Raw genomic sequence first — 23483 nt, 5'->3', positions numbered from 1 at the left:
GTCAGTCTTGCACAGAAAGCACATGCCCTCAATATTACACACAGATAATGCAATGTCAGTCAAAATTTCAATGAGAGTTTTTGGGAGGAAGGCAAAGTGTTTAGAAAATCGATTTGAGGGTGCCTGGGTGGCTCAGTCAGCTAAGACTCTGATTTCAGCTCAGGTCATGATTTCATAGTTTGTGAGTTCGAGCCCCACGTCAGGCTCTGTGCTGACAGCTCAGAGCTGGAGCCTGCTTCAGATTCTGTATCTCTCTCTCTCTCTCTCTCTCTCTCTCTCTCTCTGCCCCTCCCCAGCTTGCTCCCTGTCTCTTTCTCAAAAAATAAATAAAAAACAATAAAAAATTTAATAAAAAGAAAATCAATTTGAAATTTTACCTGAAAGAACGGGAAGAATAGCTAAAAGGTTTTGAAAAAACAAATCAGAGGGTATCTTGCCCACCATACTGCAACATCTTTCAAAACCCTGTAATTAAGAGAATCTGGTGGGGTGCCTGGGTGGCGCAGTCGGTTAAGCGTCCGACTTCAGCCAGGTCACGATCTCGCGGTCCGTGAGTTCGAGCCCTGCGTCGGGCTCTGTGCTGACAGCTCAGAGCCTGGAGCCTGTTTCCGATTCTGTGTCTCCCTCTCTCTCTGCCCCTCCCCCGTTCATGCTCTGTCTCTCTCTGTCCCAAAAATAAATAAACGTTGAAAAAAAAAATTAAAAAAAAAAAAAAAAGAGAATCTGGTACTAGTGAAAAAATAGACAACATTTTGAGTCCTAAAACAGAAGCATGTATATAAGGAAATTTATCATATAATGTTAATGTTGTATTCAAATTAGCTGCAAAGGGATAGAGTATTTAATAAGTGGTGTTGAAGTAACCAACACTCATTTATAAAAAAAATAGTCAACATCACTGGTCATCATGGAAATACAAATTAAAAGTACAATGAGGTATCATCTCACTCCTGTAAAATAGCTAAAATAAACAACACAAGAAACAAGTATTGGTGAGGATGTGGAGAAAGGGGAACCTTCTTGCACTGTTGGTGGAAATGCAAACTGGTACAGCCATTCGGGAAAACAGTATGGAGCTTCCTAAAAGAGTTAAAAATAGAACTACCCTAGGATCCAGCAATCACACTAGTAGGTATTTACCCAAAGAATACAAAAATACTAATTCAAGGGGATACCTGCACTCCTATGTTTATAAAATAGCAGTATTATCTACAATAGCCAAATTATGGAAACAGCCCAAGTATCCATCCACTGACGAACAGATAAAGAAGAGTAGGGGATGTGTATGTATGTATGTATGTATAGGTATGTATATATAATGGAGTGTTACTCAGGCATAAAAAAGAATGAAATCTTGCCATTAGCAACAGCATAGATGGAGCTAGAGAGTATTATACTAAGCAAATTGAGTCAGTCAGAGAAAGACAAATACCATATGATTTCACTCATATATGGAATTTAAGAAACAAAACAAAGGAGCAAAGGGGAAGAAAAAAGAGAGAAAGAGGGAGAGGCAAATCAAGAAAGAGACTCTTGGAGCCTCCTGAGGGGCAGCTGGTTAAGTGTCCAACTCTTGGTTTCAGCTTAGGTAGGGATCTCAGGGTTAGGAGATCAAGCCCCACCTCAGGCTCTGTGCTGAATGTGGAGTCTGCCTGAGATTCTCTCCCTCCCCTGCTCATGTTCCTTCTCTCTAAAAAAACAAACGACAAAAAGAAATGGATTCTTATAGAGAACAAACAAAGGGGATGGGTAGAGGGATGGGTTAAATAAGGGATGGGGATTAAAGAGGGCACTTGCTGTAATGAGCCGGGCATTGTATGGAAGTGTTGAATCACTAAATTGTAGAGCTTAAACTAATACTACACTGTATGTTAACGAACTGGAATTTAAATAAATAATTCAAAAAATAAAAAATAAACAAACTTAGGTCTCATCTTTCATTACACGTGCAAATAAATTCCAACCAAGTTAAAGATTTAAACAAAAACAAAACTATAAAAGAAAATATTAAGGATCATTTGTATAATCTTAAAAGGGTTTCTTTAAAGACAGCCGGAAACCCAGAAGCCATGAAAAGAATGAAAGATATGACTAGAGACAAATTAAAAACTTGTGCAGAGCAAACACTTCTATTTAAAAAGAAAATAATAAAAGCAAAGAGAATACATGAGAATATTTGAGAATATTCGCAGAGTATTTGCAAATCCTACAAGGAACAAAAGATTAACATACTTAATATATGAGATCTTATAAATGAAACATCACTCTAATGCATTTTTGGTAATAAGCAAATCAAAGCATAAACATCCTTTTATTTTATAATTTCACTTTTAAACTGCATCTAGTAGAATGTCTAATATGTATATGAACAAAATTTCACTTAGATCTCCAAAGATTTTCATTTCAGTGGTCTGTATAATAGAGAAAAAAAAGTGAAAAAAAAAATCCAAAAAACTGAAATGTACATTAGCAAGGATTAATTAAACTATGATAAACTGATGCAAGAGTATTCCACTCAGCTATTAAAATGAATAAAAGAGGTCTATGAGTACTGACATACAAGGTGCCATATCTCATTTTATATATTACGATCTCATTTTTATTAAAAAAAATATATTACAGGGGTGCCTGAGTGGCTCAGTCAGTTAAGTATCCAACTCTGGATTTCGGCTCAGGTCATGATCTCAGGGTTTGTGAGTTCAAGCCCTGATGGCGCAGAGTCTCCCTCTGCCCCTACCCCGTCTCAAAATAAATAAACTTACAAAAATACATTATACTAGAAAGCCCTTAACTGACTCAATCAGGACCGCCGATTGGTTAATATAAAGAGGTTGAAGCAGGGAAAGATCCTTAAGTATTTCATTTTAATTCATTCTCTAGTTTTTGATATAGAACTAAGAACTTTAATTATAGGTTCACCTGTCCTTTCTGATGAAACCATACTCCTAAAATACTGTTTAGGGTTTCTGGTTTCAGTTTCCTTAAAGTGGAATGAAGACTGGGGTGCCTGGGTGGCTCAGTCAGTTAAGTGTCTGAGTTGGGCTCAGGTCACGACCTCACAGTTTGCGGGTTCGAGCCCCGTGTAGAGCTCTGTGCTGACAGCTCCGAGCCTAAAGCCGGTTTCAGATTCTCCCTCCCTCGTTCATGCTCTGTCTCTGTCTCTCTCAAAAATGAATAACATTAAAAAATTAAAAAAGAAATTTGAGCAAAGACTTAAAAATATTTGCAAAACGATCTAGGTGCACATTCTATCTAGCATATTTTCCCCCAATTTTTTTATTATTGCCTTGCCCAGTCCTAACTGACTGCAGTTTCTAAGGCATCTAGCTCTTAGCAAATCTTTTCAAGACACTAGACTTAGTTTAAATAGGAACTATATTTTCCTTTCACACTCACAATTTGGTTTACATATTTCATTAAAATTGCGAATTACTATAATGAGTACAACTAGAATAAAAGGTTTGGAAACAAGATTAACTCTTTACAAACAGAAAACTCAAGATTCTCTAAGTTAATATTCAGGTTTATTAACCAATCTCTTACGGACATTTTTTGACATGAGTCAGTTTAACCAAGTATCATTAAATGCGCTGATATAATCAGGCCCCTAGGCCTGTGCCATCCAGCGTGGTAGTCACTAGCCACATGTGACTACAGGGCACTCACACAGTGGCTAGACTGAATTGAGATGTGCTGTAAATGTAAAATACATGCCAGATGTCAAGGACTTTGAACTGAAAAGAGCATGCAAAATACTGTGACAATGATGTTTTTATATTAACCATAAATTGAAACGAGTATTTTAGATATACTGGGTTAAATAAAATAATTATTAAAATGAATTTCACTTGTTTCAAAAATTTTTAAGTGTGGCTAATAGCAAATTTTTCATTACAAATGTTGCTCTCACTGTATTTCTGTTGGGTGGCACACTGTTCCTCGAGATCTACAAACATGCTTTATTCAAAGGTGGTGTCATCTGGGAAGTTCTACTTGAAACAATGAATCAGACTCTCTTTTTTATTATCTCTATTACTTGAATCTAAGACACTGGTAGTAACATTTTATAAAAAAATTTTTCTAAGCAGACTTATGACTCCGTATCAGGGGTCAATAAACTATGGCCCATGAGTCCAACTTGGCCTCCTGCCTACTTTAGTAAAGCCTGCAAACTAAAAACAGTTTTTGTGTTTTTAAATGGTTGGGAGTGGGAATCAAAAGAAGATTAATATTTTGGGATGTGTAAAAATTATATGAAATTCAAATTTCACATCTATAAATAAAGTTTTATGAGCCCGTCACCATGCTCAGCTTCTACATTTCCTACAGCTGCTTCATGCTTTACAAGGGCAGAGTGGAGTAGTCGCAACAGAAACGGTACCACCTACAAGGTCTACAACATTTACTAGCTGGCCTTTTCCAAGAGAAGTTGTCTGACCCCCTGCTCTTTACCATCCCTATGGCTCGTGGACATAGTTACAGTTGCCAATGGCACCTACAGGATGTGGTGAAATAATGAGGAGAGAGAACTGTGTTTCCATTTTAATCTCAACTGGAGCCTAGATTCCCAGCTTCTTAACCTGCTTCTGCCATTAATGCTCTTGACTCCAAAAAGTGTTTAGAACCCCAGCTTCTGGGACAGATTTTGTTTGTTTCTTTTTGCCTCTGGTAAGTGTTCCTTTTATTTCAAAATATAATAGGGTTCCCCACCCCTCCCGGGACAGGTTTATAAAGATGGCATCACAGAAAAAAACACTCAACAACCTGCAACATCAAAAGACCAACGCACAACTTTGACATTCGCGAGCATTCTAGCTATGATACCAATGCTGCCCCTTTGAGGGCTTGGGTACTCGCTGCTCTTTTGGTGTCCAGCCTGTAGATAACATACCCAGTTTTCTTTCAAACCCTCTACTCCTTTGCAGGACTGTTCCTTGACCCATGGTTTCTCAGGTACCTACCTCAGTTGACCCTGTGAATGCAATCTTGTCTATGCCAATGTGAGAAGCTATTGCCGCCCCAGCCGTTGGCCCGTATCCTGGCAAAATATTGATGACTCCCGGCGGAAAGCCAGCCTAACAAAACAGAATTGGAGGAAACGTGGCTTGTGAAAGCTGATGAAGCACATTAAATCGGCTATGCTCCAGTAGGCCCCAACTACAAGGGGAGTGGGAGCCACTCCCAAGGTTGGTTTCTCTTACCTCCTTGATGAGGGCTCCCATGTAGAGCGCACTGAGTGGTGTTTGTTCTGCTGGTTTAATAACTACTGTATTGCCACAGCAAAGAGCTGGAGCAATTTTCCAAGCAAACATCAGCAGGGGGAAGTTCCACTGAAAGGAAGAAACTCAAGGTTGATAAATGAAAAAATATTCCTCTACTGTTTTGTTTTCAAGCTGTGACTGCTCAGATTTCTCAGACGAGGCCTCAACATAAATCTTGTCCCACCACCAAGTATCGATGTTCGGATATTTTAATTACTTCATTAAGAAGAGAATAGGACCGACCTGGAAAAGCTTTCCTTTTCTATTGGGCAAATTATTATATCCCAACTTCCCAACTACCAAAAGAAATCTCCTGGCGAAAAGGGAGTCTGAATTTTTTCTTTGCTTTGTTTTGGCTTTTCATTGCTGTCATTTTATGTTTTTAAAATCGGATTTTGGTTCCAGTTAAGTACTTGTCTATGAAAACTCTCTCTTGCATTTGTGATTTTTTACACCAGGAATTTCAGACTGGCTTCAGAGCTCTTCAGTGTGGAAGAGTGAGATGAGAAACGTCCAGTTGTGAATTATATTTAAGTTAACGCGTATTTCAAGGTAGCGCCTTTTCTTTATAGACATGTGGTGTCACAAAACATACACAAAAGAAAGCACACCTACTGATGAGGATGCAACAATTTTCATTGTCTCCCTTCTATTGCAAAATAAAACTAACAGACACTGAAAAATATATGTTGAGTATCTGAATTGGGGGCCTAAAATGGTTTAAAGGGATTTTAAAAGCATATTAAGCTTGTATTGTCATAAGCACAGGGATGAACCTCAGTACTATCAGGTGTCATTGATAGTTTCATTAAGAAAGAAGACAGAAATCCTGGTCCCCTGCTTCAGCCCTTGACCACAGTGTGTTTCTGCCTGAAGCATCTCAGCTGCCACCCTTGAGAGATTCCCACTGGCCCTGGCAAGCTTGCAAAAATATACAAGTGTCTTGCCTTCACCAAACACCCAATTTCTTTTCCCCTTGGTTGTTTATAAACTTGGGAGTCCACAGTGATGTTTTAATTCCATCTACAGTATATAAATCTTGGAGTGCGGTAATTGAGCCTGAGCTGGCTGACAAGTGGCTCTTGTCCTGGCAGTGAAAGCTGGAGCCCCAAGAGTGTGGGGAAGGGCAAGGCGAGCAGGTTTGAGTTCCCGCAGTTGAGGTGACAGACCTCACCCCTGTTCTGATCCAAATGGGATTACCCTGGGTGGCACAGGAGCAGCAGAACTTACACCAACCTCTCATTTTCTGTTCCATTCTCTAATAAATTTCACAGAAACCCACAGCTTGCAGATCAGTTAAAAAAGTACTAATACCTCTCAAAGATCTTTGGCCCCCAAAGCCAAAGATTACCTTCTCCTATATTTTGAAAAGAGAAAATTTCTTGTCTATGCTTTAAGAGTTTAATTTGAGCCTCCCCTGAAATCCTTGCCAGAATGATTACTAGTACTGCTGGAAGATTCGGTGATGTTTTGTACAGTGCCAAGGCTGTGTATGAGAGAAAGGGGGAAAAAAAGACAATGTTTAATGTTCCAATCCAAACACTAAGCACTACATCTATTTCCCTTTACAAGACATACAACAGCCCGGCATGGTTTCAATTATGACCGTGACGTTAATTGTACTGCTGTGTCTTCTGTACAGTCTTCTATCTAGATTCTTGTGAAAAGAAACAGTGGGAAAGAATGGGATTAAAAGACCATATAAAACAATATGCCTGGAAAGATGGTGAGTCATAGTTCTAAAAAATAAACAAGCAAATATAACAAAGCATTAATTTTCCATAAGCAGAATGGACATCCATAACCAAGGGCAGGTTATTAATACACTGGGCTTTGCTTTGCTTATTTTAATCATGAGAATTCCACGGCTTGAGAACTCAACTCCTGGTAACGGAGCCGAAACCCTATTAACCTGTTCAAATAAGCATTTGCAGGGAGGCTGTTAAAGATATGTCAACAACATGAGCTCAGTTTTTTTCCCCCAGTAATGGAAAGCACACCTCCTGAGGTCCATGTTTTATGTATCTCTAAGAGAACTGGTTCAAATGAAAATAAATATGAGGCGTGAGGAGATACACTCACCGGGATGATCTGTCCACACACTCCTATGGGTTCGTGTCTTGTAAAAGTAAAATAATCTCCATCTGAAAGAAATGAGCAGGATCACGACAAGAGAATTCGGATTAGGAAAAAAAAAAAACCGCAGAGGGAGAATTTGGGTGGCAACCACAAAACCAGAAATAAAGTTGAGAAAACATCCTACTCAACCATATAGGAAAGCTGGTAGAAGAGCTTATCACTTGGCCTGGGGTAGCTCCAGATATGGCTCCTGGACACCCAGGGTACTGATGAGGGAACCTTAAAGGCGAAATGAAAGACAAGTTTATGACACTAGAAACAGTCTTCTGAGGAGGTGGGGGGAGGGGAGAGAAGATGGGAAGAGGGGGGCTGGGAAGTAGAAAACAGTAAGTTCTAAATTTTATGTTAAGTATTAAAATGATACTTAAATGGGGGTGCCTGGGTGGTTCAGATGGTTGAGCGTCTGTCCAACTGTTGGAATCGGCTCAGGTCATGACCTCACAGTTTCATGGATTCGAGCCCTGCGTCTGGCTCTGCACTGGCAGCACAGAGCGTACTTGGGATTCTCTCTCTCTGCCCCTCCCTTGCTTGTACTGTCTCTCTCTCAAAATAAATAAATAAAACTTTCTAGACAATTAAAAAAAATTAAAATGATACTTAAATGTAAAACAGTTCTTTAAAAGCTGAGGTACCTTAACATTTTAAATAACTTTCTGCACTATTAAAAAAACAAAAACAAAACTAAGTTAACACGTTACTGGGTAAGTTTAAAATGGCAGGCAACTAGAAAAGGTGAGTAGTAAAAGTAAGGTCTTTTTTGTAACTCAATCCAGGTGTCAAAACAGATTTTCTGGGCACTGGGGAGGCCAGACATCTTCAGGCATCTTTCAAGAAGTCAAAAGTCCGCTTCAAAGAAGATTCCATCAAAAACCCAAAGACTCTGCCCTCAAATTAGCCATGGAAATGAGGACAATTTAATAACCTTATTTTCCCTATAGGAGCAATAGGCAATTGGAATAATTACCCAGGAAATCCAAACCAAATTTTTCTTTAGAGAAATGCCATTATATTTATCTGAATTATTTTAAATGGTTAATTGAAATAACCAAAGAATGGCTTGCTTTTAGCATATGGCTCTTCAGTGCTGGTACTGGACAATGTCTTTGTTTTTCCCTCACCTGCCAACCCTGTGGCCACTTCCCTCATATTTGTTTTCTGTCTCAAAAGTTGTTCCCAGTAAAGCGAAGACCCTCAGTTACTACTCGTGACGAACACTCCTATTAAGGATGAAGTAGGGACAGGAGTGTGTGGGTTGGGGGAAGAGAAAGAACGTGATGGTTTATCATTGTCTCTCAACACAACTAAGCCACTCATAGTTCTCACACAGAATTGTTTTAATTAAATACAAAATTATGCATTTAAAAATAATTGAAGGTCTCTCTCCCCTGAACCTCGTTTCCCAGAATCTGCAGCAATCTGTTGCTTCTGGGTCTTTTCACAGAACTTTTTTTCACATACAAGTATATACAGCATCCTTTTATTTCTGCCCCGCCTTTTTAAAAAATATAAATGTGATCATATTACTCACAATCTTCTGTATTTTTTCTCATGTGTTTTCATATATAGCTTACACATCTTTTCAACTGCTGAATGCTATTCCATTGGCACACTGCATAACCGTACTGCTGTGAACTGTCCTGAGGGGCACAGAAATTGCTTTCCCTTTAGGCTAATATAAATAATGCTTTAAACAGGCTCATTGTATATGATCTTTGCATATCTGGAGAATTGCATGATTAAAGTGAATATGCATTTTACATTTTGATAAATACTGCCAAATCACCCTTCAGAAAAGTCACACAATTTTTTAAGAAAATCTTTAAAAGCTTATTCTTAGAGAGAGAGAACACACGAGCAGGGGAGGGGCAGAGAAAGAGAGAGACACAGAATCCGAAACAGGCTCCAGGCTCTGAGCTGTCAGCACAGAGCCTGACGTGGGGCTTGAACTCACTAACCACAAGATCATGACCTGAGCCAAAGTTGGACGCTTAACTGACTGAGACACCCAGGTGCCCCTGAAAGTCACACAATTTGTTACTCCAACAACATGGTATTTTTCCCTATCCTTCAACATTGTGATTTTTCAAACATTTTAATTTCAGTCAACCTGACAGGTGCAAACTGGCAACCTGTGTTGATCTGTGACGAATGGTAGATATTTGGCTTGAAAAGCTTTTCATGTTTACTGGCCATTTTCAATTTTTTTCTTTCCGATTGATATCTTTTGCCATTTTTCTATTGGGTCATTCAAGCTTTTGGTTATTTGAAGGACTCTACATATGTATATTAAGGAAATCAGGTCTCTGTCACATGCATATGTGAAGTTTTTTCCTAATCTGCTGCTTGTCCCTGAATTTTGCTTTACATATCTTGATTCAAATGGAAGAAATTAGGAAATATGCAAGCATTCAACAACTATAGAAATTACTTTAGAACATATCTCCATTAAAACAAAGAATAGCCCAAAGGTGGAAACTGCCATTGGATGACAATAAGTCTGAGTGATATTTTAAAAATCAAATCAAATATCTTAGCTTTGCATGCAGACAACTCAAGAAGTTTCAGATATCATTCTTTTTTTTTTTAATTTTTCAATGTTTATTTATTTTTGAGAGGGAGGGAGGGGCAGAGAGAGAGGAAGACACAGAATCAGAAGCAGGCTCCAGGCTCTGAGCTGTCAGTACAGAGGCCAACATGGGGCTCAAACTCACAAACTGTGAGATAATGACCTGAGCTGAAGTCGAGCCACCCAGGCGCCCCCTCATAGACATCATTCTTTACAAAAGTGCAAGTTACTACCCTTCTTCAACTTAAGATCTCTGAAAAGGTTTTTTTTTTTTTTAATATCAATACCTTTTACTGCTTCACTTCTCTGTGTGTATGGAAGATATAAATATGATGCCAGGCTCTTCCTCCTGGAAGCTTTTTCATGAGGAGCAATAACCCTTATCAAGAGGCTAGAGGGATTCATTCACATGGAAATCCTTCCCAACTGTAATTTGGCCAAGGTGATGGCTTCGGATGGATAATCACAAATGACAGAATCAGTGTCAGGTCAAGAAGGCATGCGAATGGGCTGAGAAGATGGGAACCTGAACTAAAGGACAACACAGGCGTTTCCGGGGGCAGCACATGTGGGAAACTGGAGAGGTTCAGATGGAGCGTGTCCCCCTCTATATTCTAATGACTGGAGAATTTAGTTGTATTCCTTACATAATTTTGAAAGTTACTGAAAAAATGAAAGAAGAGAAAAAAAGTAGGCAAAATCTTACAAAGCTGGCCTCATAAGGAATTGAACTTGACTCTGTAAGTGTGTCCCAGGAGAAACTGAGTTATGGGGAGTGAACACTTCTGGGATGAACTGTCCACAGACTTGACATTTAGCTAAAGGCTGGCACAAAGAATGGACTAGAGAATCTTCTATCCCCACAGCTCCTCTAAGCAGGAAATAAAGAAATAAAGGGTATTTCGGTGCTTGAACTCTTCCTCAAAAAATCCTGAGTGAAAGACATAAAGGGGCCCTGGCCTTGAGCTCAGTCTGTATTCTCATCTGGTTAGTGGAAGATAATTCTGGACACCCCTAGTCTGACCTAGGATGCCTGGCAATCGTGAGAGCTATGTCTTCTAGGTGGGCCCTTGGCTAGGGCTAGTGGCACCACAGGTCCTTCCAGCACTATGACCCTGCCCTGAATCCCACCAAGCTTCTACACTGACGTTACCCAAAGGCCAATCACCTGAGAGACACCCTCATAATTTCTGTCGCATCCAAGTATCACTTACTCTATTAAAGGTTTGTTAAATCAGCTTTTAAAAATATGTAAATAACTACTTGTTAGACTCATCTTAAAAAAATCTATGACACAACAGGTTTCGTGAGCTAGCAATATTTACTTCAAACCAAGTAATTCAGATAAAAAATGTTCACTACTTTACTGTGTGGAATCACCTTGCATGCTCCAGTGCCAGGTGGTATAGCCCATCGTGCTTCTCAGATTTACATGTGTACATGAAGAACCTGGAGAGCTTGTTAAAATGCAGATTTTGAATCAGTAAGTCTGGGGCAGGACCTGAGAGTCTGCATTTCCACAAGCTCCCAGGTGATTATGGTGCTTCTGATCTACAGCCCAGGCTCCAAGTGTATCATGATGACTTATAGCTGCTTTATAGTTGCTGAGTTCATTTCTATTTACTCGCTGTTTGCTTAGCTCTGGTAACTCTCCTCATTTGCTTGCAAGGAGTTTAAGTGGAGGAGAATCTGATCCATCTTTTTAATATTTAAAAAATACTAAAATAAGAACAAAACACATGTATTTCTATAAAGCTTTACAAACTATTTTCACATTCTTATCTCATTTCGTGCTCAAAACAACTCTATGGAAAAGATAGGGCAACAGTTATTATCTATATTTTCTAAGTCGAGAAAAAAAATGACACACAGTGGTAAGGTCTATAGTGATTTAACTGGCTAAACTGTGGCTTCTGGACTTGAATCTGGGTCATCAGACTTGCAGTTCATTGCCCTTAGAAACATTTTAAGACTTTCCTGTGAACAGAGTGTTGGATTTAGACGGGTATCACAAACCACAAAATCAAGAGTATGATGTGATGTCATGGAGTGCAAATGAGGGGGAAAAGACAATGCTTTTGTGAAGAGTGAAGAAGATTCTGTGGGGATTTGGTATGTGGACACAGAGAACTCACATAAACTCCAAGAGGTAAGATCTAAAGGGAACACTGCAGTGCAACACCACGCCCCCTGAGATGGGGCAGCCCAGCACTGAGTGCCTCTCTCCTCTTCATAGAAGCAGAGTCAACTCAAAGGGGTCACAGTGTTACTTCTCTCTGTCTCTCATATTCCTAAGAGGGTACACACCGAGAACTCTTCCCTGCCTAAGAGAAAGGAACAGCCCATTTTCCCACCTTTTATGTTAATAATGTCCTCTAAATCTGGCAAGATGACTTAAAAAGCTGTTCCCTTCACTTCTTTAGCTTTGTGCTATAAAGTGCTTCAGCTTGATAGAGAAAAAAAATCGCCACCCAAACTCAGATACTCCGTTTTAAGGCTACGATGATCTTAGGTCTTCTTACCTATATGGGGTATTACAGAGAGAGCTCAGACTCAGCGAGAAAGGGCTGTATTTGATGAGAATACCAGAAAAACGTTCTGAGCCAACAAGTTAGAACATAACTATGGTGCAGAAAACTAAAGAAGAGAGGAGATACCAAAATAGAAACACAAAATCACATGCATAGGAATTTTATCTCTCAGCCTCTTTTCTATTGCACTCAAAAAAGTAAAAAAAAAGACAGAGTAACAGGTACTTCTCTTAGAAGTTTATTTTAGGGGAGCCTGGGTGGCTCAGTTGGTTAAGCGTCCAACTTCAGCTCAGGTCATGATCTCACAGTTCATGAGTTCAAGCCCCACGTTGAGCTCTGTGCTGACAGCTCAGAGCCTTGAGCCTGTGTCTCCCTCTCATGCTCTGTATCTCTCGATCTTAAAAATAAATAAAATATTAAAAAATGTTTTTTAAAAGTTTATTTTAAAACACACCAAGAGGCAACTTCTCTGACGTGTTTTTATATTTGAATGTTTACACCTCATGAAGAATATAAAAATCTTACAATTAAATACTTTATTATACCATTAATCTGGGTGAACTATGGATCACATTTTACTGACAATGTTTAGACTGAGCCATTTCTAGAACTGTATTAAGAAAAGTCTTTGGCCTTAGAAATGAGAAACAGAATCAGCCTCTTCTGTATTTGGGAAAATATCATGCCACTGTTCTATGTTCTTTGATGGGAACTTGTCTAATTACACAGAAGAGACAGAAATTATTGTTACTTAGAACAACTTTATTATTTGTATTATTCCTTCAGAGTTATCATTACCTATGTTTTTATTTAAAAAAAATTTGTAATGCTTTTATTTATATTTGAGAGAGAGAGATAGAGCTTGAGCGGGGGAGGGGCAGAGAGAAGGAAACAGAATCTGAAGCAGGCTCCAAGCTCTGAGCTGCGAGTGTCAGCACAGAACCCGATGTGGGGCTCAAACCCACAAGCAGTGGGATCATGACCTGAGGTGAAGTCAGATGCCCAACTAAGCCACCCAAGTGCCCCTATCACTACTTCTTAGGGCAGATTTTGTCATTGCTTGAAATAATCTTTTTGTTTGTTTGTTTTTGTTTTTGTTTTACAGAATGTTTATTCTCATAGGAATATCTGCCACTGGCAGTCTCTACATGAACTACAGTATGTTTAGAAAATCTGTATTGTCAATAAAATCATAAAAATCTAAAATGTGCCAGAAATTGAGGAGAAATTTATCTAATAGAGACCTCAAGAACTAGATCCCAGTTACAATACTAAGAGTATTTCAAGAACTGCAGCAAATTTTATATACCTGTTAACACTAAAAGTGAGTTTATTTAATAGCATAAAAATATGGAACACAATTCAGCGAATGGTAGGTCATCTTCCAATCTCTAATCTGGGTGCACAGTTACCTTTTGAAGAGCTGGTAACCCCTCTGATGATGCCAGGATTAAACGATTAGAGCAGGAACAATGAGCTATTCCATCATGTGCCCTAGCAGATACCTATGTATTCTGACACTGAAAAGACCTCACTGAACATTTACAACTATCATGATAAGCCCTATAAATGCCTACACAATCACTGAGACTTCATGCTAGTACACAGCAGTGTTAACGCTATTCTTCCGGGAGTCTGCTGGTAGCTTCTCAGGAGTCAGATGAAGCGTTCCTGAGTTTGTCATGAAGATATCTTAACTCCACCACGACACTATTATGCACTCTTGAAAAAAAGATGATTTCTCTGGACCTCAGTTTCTCTGTCTGAGAAATGAGCGGACTGGCCTTGGGGACCAGGAGGTCTTTTGTAGTCAAACCTCCTCAAAGAGGCTACATGTGAGGCAGACTTCATAACCTCCTGTCGCCAGCAGTTCAGGTACCACTGAGGACCCCGCTTCTCCTCAAGCTCAGTGAGTGAACAAAAGATCTCACCATATGCATGCTTTGTATGTGCACACTAGAGTCAGCTGTTGAAGGCAACACCTTACGATTTGAGTCAGTGCCTTGCACATCTGTAGCCTTTTCTTTAGTTTAAAAGGTAAAACTGATGGGGGGGTGTAGTGGACAAATAATTACATATGATCTGGGTGGAGTTTTTAGCTTGTTCTAATGTATCATTAAGGTCATTTTGATGTCAGGATTCAGCTTGAAGCACGGACTACATTTTCCCTGCTTACATATCACAAAATCAATAAAACCAACAATTGTTAAACAGAGAAAAATCGTACGTAGTGCAGATCAATTAGTCTCCCCCAGTAAACTGGAAACATGCTTGGATCATTCCTCCATCACAAGGAGTCTGTGGACATGAGAAGAAGCAGAGGATTTTGATTTAGGTTAAAAATAACCAAAATGGGGAAAATAACATTTCCCCTGCAGGGCTGCTATGAGATTAGAGATGATATAATGGGCACAAAGTGATCAATAAATCACAGTAATGATTATTATTTATCAGCATAATTAGGAGCTGCCATAGTAAAAGGGTCAAAGCACAGGATTTATGGTCAGAAAGAAGAGCTCCGTTGAATACCACGGCAGGAAATAAAAGCCAGTGCTGTCAAGTGAACAACACTGAGACCCTTTGTCAATCACACTGACACCGCACAATTCTGTGGTAATGTCCGACCGTGGGCCTTGCATGAGAGGGAAGAGAGAGGGATGGGAGAATCTCTCGATTCAGAGGGAGAAAGAGCTGTCCAGTGGAGAGTTCAAAGTGCTAATGCCATAACCCACTTCTCCTCTTCCCAAATATTCTAAGTTACCCTTCAGGGGGAGGGGAAAAAGCAGGTCCTTGTTCTAAGTACCCATTATATAATCAAAGTGCTCCTTGTAAAACACAATTTGGTTCAAGGCATTTGTCTATTTCAATGTGTGACTCACCATTGCTGTGATAAAACTTGCAGCATGGTTTACCAGGCCCCAGAGCCCCAGGGTCTTCTCAACCCAGCTACGCTTTCAGATCCACTACCGCACCGTACTCTCCTCCCTCCATGCTCTGTACAGGCTATTACCACCACCTGTGATGGCCTCTTCCATTTTCACTTACGTGCCCACTCATCTCGTACGTCCCGCTTCCCTCTCCAGGAAGCCTTACTACTGGCTGAATTGCCTCTCCAGTGGAGAACTTCATGCCTCCATAGCTGAATGAGCTACACTATATCGCAACTGTTCGTCCATTGGCTTGTTTTCTTTACTATTCTTTGAACATCTTACTTACTCACCTTTGTATCTCCAGTGCTTTATACAAGACATGAAACACAGCAGATGCTCCCAAACAAATAAAACACAACAAAACAAAAAAAATGAATGACTGTATGAAGCAAAGAGTGAATGACTGAGAAGCTGAAGTTGTTATCTGATACAGGAGATGAAGGAAGAGCTCTTCCCATTAGCTGGCAGATTGTCCTGCCTTCCTAAACGGGAAGGAGTGAAAGAGACAATAGTGTAATTCCTCCTGCTCTTTTTGGTTCTCATGCTTTAGTGTCAGAGATACTAAACTGGATGAACCACAGAATATCCTTCAATGAAACTAAGTAATCTTATATTTTTGAGATTAAAAAAACACTTTCTGGGGCGCCTTGGTGGCTCAGTTGGTTAAGTGTCCATGTCTTGATTTTGGCTCAGGTCATGACCTCAGGGTTGAGATGGAACCCCGCACCGGGCTCCACGCTGGGCACGGAGCCTGCTTTGGATTCTCTCTCTCCCACTCTCTGCCCCCCCTCCACTCGTGGTATCTCTCACCTGTGCAAGCACTTTCTCAAAAAATAAAACAAAACAAAACAGTTTTCCAGTTTACTTCTTACAGGTGACCAGAAAGAACTGTGCTTTTCATTAAACTGTGTTTTTCACTCCCACATGTCCTCTAGAAGCAACGATTTGGTATTTGCCGATTCAGTGTGCAAGCCGACGTTACATAACATAACTACCATGAATAACGAGAATAAAAAGCATATTGATCTAAAAACCTTCAGAGGGTTAAAGACTTCACCAGGGTGACTGGCCTCTTCATCATCCTGTCCTACTGAACCAGTCTCCATAAGAAGAGGGACTCCAGTAGAGACCTGGGTTTGAATCTCAGGCCTGCCACTTACTAGCCATGTAACCTTGTTCAAGACACTAAATCCTTGCTGTCTCATTTTCTTATCTGTAAAATGGAGTACCTTTTAAAACCCAAACTGTTGGGGCGCCTGGGTGGCGCAGTCGGTTAAGCGGCCGACTTCAGCCAGGTCACAATCTCGCGGTCCGGGAGTTCGAGCCCCGCGTCGGGCTCTGGGCTGATGGCTCAGAGCCTGGAGCCTGTTTCCGATTCTGTGTCTCCCTCTCTCTCTGCCCCTCCCCCGTTCATGCTCTGTCTCTCTCTGTCCCAAAAAAAATAAACGTTGAAAAAAAAAAATTAAAAAAAAAAAAAAAACCAAACTGTTTCACAGGGATCATACACAGAATCACATAGGTCCTGGGGGTGAAATAGTTTACACAATCAAGTACTGTGCAAATATGTATTATTCCTTTATGTTGTAATTCCAAATGTAAAATTAAGGTATTTCACAGAGAAATGTATGTAACACAATGAAGACCTCATGGTTAGAGACTAATAACCTTATGTTCTAGATTTCAGTGGAAAAGCCTGAGAAGGGACAAAACCAAGCTGATGATAAATTATGGAGTTACAAATGACAAGCACAAAAGGATTGACTGAACATATCTGAGAATAAATAAGTGAATAATAATGACCCCTCCCCCTTTTCCTGATTTTCCCCTATGCTCTCCCACCCCGGGTTCATTCCAGCTAGAATCCCTAAGTACTGAACTAGCCAGAGGGGCCTATGAGCAGAATTCTCAGTATCCTACAACAGGCAAGCTCAAATGTACCTAAACCTGGAACAGAGAGGAAAGCTGCCAAGTTCATGTTTGCCTCCGTCCTTCCCTCATCTGCTTGGAGCACCACAGCCAGAGCTCTTACATCTCAGATCCCCAGCCTCCTAGGGGTACTGCCTTCTCCTGACTCCCTTGAGAGTCACGTCACCTCTAAACACACTTTAAGAAAATACAGGGAAACTAAAAACTACTTAGCATATAAGAAAATTCCTCACTTTTTTCCTTCACAGGCTGAACACCAGTGTGTGAATAAAAGTGAGAGGGACTTCTGTGAAAGCCTTTTCTGAGCCCTGTATTCCTAACTCCTAGGTCAACATCCTCAGGAACTCCAAAGAGCATCACATGAAAACAGTGAGGCTTATACACACACCACCTCTTGCCAGATAGAGTAAAATAAGGCATCAAACATCAGAGACTCGATAAACCTCTATCTTATCAAGGTCTTCTCTCCTAAGAAAGAAAAAGACAACCAAGACATTGTTAGGCCAAATAGAGATTTATGTGTACAGCCTTCTGTTTTACCTCATTTCTAAGATTATTTATAAGTCATTAAAAAAGATATTTAAATGCCCCAAACACATTTTGTTTTAATAGTGAAACGGCGAGGGGAGGGCATGCAAAAAAACACCAGGGCCTTTGGTCTTGTTAATTTACATTTCTGCCTTGAAACAGGAAAGGCCAGCTTAAAAAGGAAGACACATGTCCTGTTTTTAACAAAAATTGTAATTCTCAGGCCCTCCAACAGATATGCTCACACTACCTAGTAACCCTGCTCCACTCAGGCCATTCCCAAATCCTGCCAGCGATGCTAGAGAACAGGAATTCTATAAAATCTTCACAGACAAAACTGAACCAAGAGCCTGACATTCCCTAAGAGCAATCTTCTCCATACTGAACAAGGAAAACCTATGGGTGGCAAGGAAGAGTGTCTGTAACTGCAAACCCATTTTCTAAAGGCTAACATTCCACATGTTACTGTATATCATGGAGGTAATTTTAAAATAGACCTTTGAAGTCTCATCTCTGTCCCTTCTCCACTCTTACTGTGACTCCTCCTCTTGCCCCATGCCTAAATGAAGCATCCCAACAGCCACTGGCTGGTGCCAGTCTCTGTACCCTCTCCTCGCTGCTCGAGGCAGAGAACCAGCCGCACAGGCATCACCTGGCAGCTGGTTAGGAATGCAGAACCTCAGGTCTCACCCCAGACCTAGTCCATCAGAAACTGCATTTGACAAAGACCCCAAGTGATACGTATGTGTATCGAAGTTTGAGAAGAACTGCTCTAAGCCCACCGCACAATCTGCCGGCCACCCCCGTTCCAGGTAAACCAACCCCTTGGCCTGGGAAGGGCCTCAGGGGGCACTCCAAAGTGCCCAGCCCTGCTTTCCACACTTCCTAGGATGCACACGGAAAGCAGGCTGTTTTCCAGAGAACCTAGGTAGAGGCCTGGGCACGGTACTTAGCAGCCACCAGGAGCCACTGGTGAAGATGTATTTCCTGTCCTTATGTCTGCTCACCACTACCAACACCCTCACATCTCCTGCAGTCATTCCCTTTCCTGTCCTACCTCTTCCTCCCAGTATTGAAAACGGACCAGCTAGTGAAGTGATTCACCAGGCTCTAATGTCAGAATTTTGGCTCTACAGCTTGCTTGCTGGTGAATTAGGAAAACTACTTAACTTCACTAGCCCTCAGTTACTTCCTCTGTCAGTGAGGATGCTCTAATAGTGCCTTCCCCTTGGGCTTGCTGTGAAAGCTCTCAATCTGGCATTTGGATGGCTGGCACCTCATGTGCAGATTGGGACCTGTCCACTGACTTAGTCTGCACATTCGCCCTCTCCTTTAAAGGACTACACCACTGACAGGCAAGGCCACACAACTCAGCACCTAACTGTAACTCTCCCATAGAGATCTCTGTGCCGCTGGTTTTCTCTCCTAACGAGGATCTTAAAAGAAAGGATGGCTGTTGTGTTTACAGATTGAAAAAGTAATTCATGCTTATTACAGAAAATACAGAAAAATATAAAAAAGAGAAATAATTTATCCACAATCTCTCCTCTAAGAGACAATTGTTAACATTTAGAGTGTCCTCTTCCAAATAAGTAGATCTCACGGTCAGGAAGGAAAGGACCAAGTCTTAATGTCCTTGATAACTTCCCCGACTTCCCCACGTCCAATACCTCTCCACACTCCCAGCACCTAACGTAGCACAGTGCTGAGTACTTAGCAACAGACAAACCCATACGTGTGCCTCAGCCGACTGCTGTAGTGACGTAAGTGGCTTGTCCCTGCACTTATATGTACACTGTCTACATACAGAAACAGGAACGTTGTCAGAGTTAGTGATGTAATATGTTTGGTTCATCTGTAATGTGTCTGACACGAGTTGCTCCTATCTGCATTCTATGGGGCTACTGTTTGTGTTGGATGGTGAGTGTGTTTCTGGTTTCCCTTTCGATGTGCTCAGATTTCACTTACCTACAGGAATGGTCATCCCGTGAATTTTATCAGCCCAGCCTGCGTAGTACCGAAGAGTTTTGATGACCCCCTGCAAATCCACGTAAAAAGCTTGCAAGAACGGTTTGCCACCATTTAGGGATTCCATGGTCTGTACGAAAAGAAATGGAGAGAACTTTCCAGTGACACACAAAATAATCTCTAGAGCAGAGGAAAATGGAAGAGCGAGAATGTGAATGAATACGAATAGTGATTCATACCTGGTCAGTTCTGATTTCCCAAATGAAAAGATTTTTTAGTACTGCCAGTTTAGGTAAGTCTCTAGTAAAAACCACAATGAATATGGATGCACATGTTTTTGTGCCTGTGCGTCTCCAGTAACCACTATCCAAATGCATAAGCACAACGTTTCTTCAACTAACGATAAAGAAATGTTCTGCCTGTCAAACCAGCTTCTGTTATATTAATGATCAGAGCTGCGTGGGGATGTGTTGGAGTCTAGACCAGTAATCTGAATCCATAAAGAGGAGCAGGGACATGGGCCTTTATGCAACTGATGAGAATATAAAGCGTTTTCCACCGCTGCCAAGACCCCTGCTGAGAAATGGAATATCCACCGTGCACAGTGACTTTATTTATTACCATCAAATAAACAAGAGCTCCTCTAGGGAAGCTCACACTTTAACAACTTCAGGGCTGCTTTTTGGTAAATATTTATGTTAACAACCATTACCTATTAAAAGTGAAGTATCTGTTCCATTGAATAAAAATAGACATATTGAGCAGTTGTAGATTATAAATGTTTCTATTTGAACGAGGTGTTCCTAAACTGCTTGAATTGTAGCAACAACCATAAAAAGCCACATGGACACACTGAAATGAGAAAGGAGTATTTAGACTTGAGAAATATTGAAGGTGTTACAAGTTTAATGAATTAAAAATAAGCAAAAACATATGTTTATAATCTCATGTCCTTCTCTGTGAGGACACTTTATTACTCATACTGGTGTGAAAATGATGTGAGCGCTGACAAAACTAAGATGGAAATATTCTCCATTCGATGACATAAAAATACAATCACTTACAGGGCAACATACCCACTCACATGGGTAAGGATCTGATGGGACTCACGTGCATATAAGATAGGACTCATTTTTTTATATATATATGAAATTTATTGACAAATTGGTTTCCATACGACACCCAGTGCTCATCCCAAAGGGTGCCCTCCTCAATACCCATCACCCACCCTCTCCTCCCTCCCACCCCCCATCAACCCTCAGTTTGTTCTCAGTTTTTAACAGGATAGGACTCATTTTAAAAGATCCCATCACTTATCACTGTACATTGGCTCACCTTTACCAACGGGAATCCAATTATTTCCCAGTACTTTTGAGAACATGTATATGTTCAGGAGATGGGCATTATGTTTTCCAGGCAGCCAGCACAGAGCCAAGCTCCACACAGTATAGAGTGAAGTGCAGTCAGTCACCAGAATCTGAGCCACCTACATGGTCCCAATGAGCTGTTGACAACAGCCAATTTCACCTGAGGGTTGCCAGCCCTATGTTTATTTTCGATTAATTATATTTACTTGGATGAGGTGTTAACTTCATTTTCTGGTCAGAAGCTCCCGTCTATTCCAGAGGCTATCTCTTATTAAAAATCACTCCTCCCATGGCCTGAGGAGTGTTTAAAAACAGAAATCTCATTTAAGTATAATGGCAAAAGGGAACTGATCACGGTGAGGCATATGTCCGAAAAAGAATGGCATGTGAATTTTATGACATGAAAATATAACTGCAGTATGTGTGTATGTGTGTGTATATATATATATATATATATATATATATATACACATATGTGTATATATATATGTGTGTATATATAAATGTGTACACATATGTGTATATATATATGTGTGTATATATATGTGTACACATATATACACACACACACACTCTAGTCTAATGTTGTAAATACTGTATAGATTTCACTCAATTAGACACTTACAGACAATCTATATGCCCTCTCTACCTGACCATTTATGTCCCAGGAACACAAAAGAAGTAAAATATAGTCCTCACGCTTGAAGAAATCATAATCCAGTGAAGACATAAGCCTGCAGACCACCATTTCCCCCCAAGTGCTCCAAAGAATTCAGTTTTGCATGATACTGATAGATTAGCCAGAAAAATAGTGTTGAGGCTTAAACAAATCTGAGAAATAGTGACTAGGGCTTTTCCGAGTCTCTAATAGGTCAGTGTCTTGTGAACATCTGAGAAGGAGCTACTTTACCCGGAACAAACACCTTTATGGCAAAACGCATAAACACCTCACTGGAACAGTCTTCCTTGAAGTACCAGATTAGATAATGTTTTTATAGAGAAGTAAATGTTACAGGGGCTAGAGTTCCAAATAATCTCCATAAAGGATTCATTTTTGTTCCCATACTATGAACAGATCCTGGAAGGGGATGGCTAGAAGAATGATGGCAGCAGTGACACTGAGGAAGGACATAAGGCTTCCCCCTCCCAGAGCAAGCCCAATTGTGCTCTGTTTTCCCACGTGAAGGGTAGGATACAGTGTTCACGGTTTGAACGTCTGACTGAACAAGGACGCCCTAAACGTTAACTGATCAACAGTGGGTTATCCAGGAGGAGATCCCTGGTGCACAACACAGACATTCCCAAATGGTTCCAGTTTCAGGCAGTTCATATTCCCTAAGAAACGGACTTTTATTTTATAAATAGCAAAAACAAACAAATACAAAAACCACTAGGAGAGAGGATGCTCCTTATGTGAGAAAATGATTTAGCGAAAGACAGTTGCTGTCTCCTGCTCTCTCTCCTATCCCCTAGTTCTAGAAAGTGGCAGAAGAACAAAGGGGGCAGAAGTGCCTGAGAGGCCCTCTGCTTCTGAAGGATTCTCTTTAGTCAAGAGAGGTTAACTCTGGGGAGGTAAAAAAACAGTCCTATTTGATCCTCAAATGAATCATTTGGTGTTGGTTTTCCCTAAGCTTCACAGTGACTCTCCTGCTGCTTAACTGTTTTTGTTTTGATTTGTCGATTGAGGGTGGGCTAAGGTTGGAAAGAATGGCAAGAACGTCCTTTCTAGTCATGGGAAGCTATGGTTTTGTTCTTCAAAATTTACTAAGAAGAGACCCTCAGCTAGTCTTGCACCTCCCCATCTGATCCCAAAAGCCAAACACCTCTCATTTTTCATGTGTATTATGTTCTCTTCAGCTTGTCCCCCAAGTTGACTTCACACCACATTTTCAGAAAGGCTGAGGAATCTACATTTCAGTGGAGTAGTAAATTTAGGGTAAAGACTTAATGTTTTTTTAGGCTACTTACTGCAAGAACTGCCCTGTCTCGCTCCACCAAGTCTGCAAGCTTATCCAACAGACGGCCTCTTTCTGAAGCATCCATCCTTCTCCACACTGAACCAAGAGAGAAAGCCAGGCGGGCTGCCTGCACTGCTTTGTCTATATCTGCCTGTTAGAGAGGAAGAGGCACAACTGAAGAGAGAGAACACTCCAAATAAAGGAAGAACCACCTGCTTCGATGAAAAAGGTGATGAATGAACGTCAGTGCTGGCGTCTGGGGAGGATAAGCTTAGTGCTCTGTTGTCTGAAGGCAGTTATTTCATAGGG

The 23483-nt window shown here is 40.6% G+C and overlaps 1 protein-coding gene across 8 annotated transcripts in view; it reads right to left on the bottom strand.

Moving 5' to 3' along the window:
* ALDH1A2 (aldehyde dehydrogenase 1 family member A2) overlaps nucleotides 1-23483 on the bottom strand; it is a 100439-nt gene that overhangs the window by 39336 nt on the left and 37620 nt on the right. For 7 of the 8 annotated variants that reach the window (XM_006932501.5, XM_011282900.3, XM_019832353.3 and 4 more), the window contains 5 exons: nucleotides 23185-23325; nucleotides 19850-19979; nucleotides 7344-7405; nucleotides 5202-5330; nucleotides 4962-5075 (listed from right to left, as the gene is read on the bottom strand). In XM_006932501.5, the coding sequence (XP_006932563.4) occupies nucleotides 4962-5075; nucleotides 5202-5330; nucleotides 7344-7405; nucleotides 19850-19979; nucleotides 23185-23325 (576 nt within the window). Of the gene's footprint in view, nucleotides 1-4961; nucleotides 5076-5201; nucleotides 5331-7343; nucleotides 7406-19849; nucleotides 19980-20561; nucleotides 20691-23184; nucleotides 23326-23483 lie in introns of those variants that run through there. The other variant, XM_023255297.2, reaches the window with a different exon arrangement.

The sequence above is a fragment of the Felis catus genome, chromosome B3 (assembly GCF_018350175.1).
Source record: "Felis catus isolate Fca126 chromosome B3, F.catus_Fca126_mat1.0, whole genome shotgun sequence".
Classification (NCBI taxonomy): Eukaryota; Metazoa; Chordata; class Mammalia; order Carnivora; family Felidae; genus Felis; species Felis catus.
This window is presented reverse-complemented; position numbering and strand designations above follow the sequence as displayed.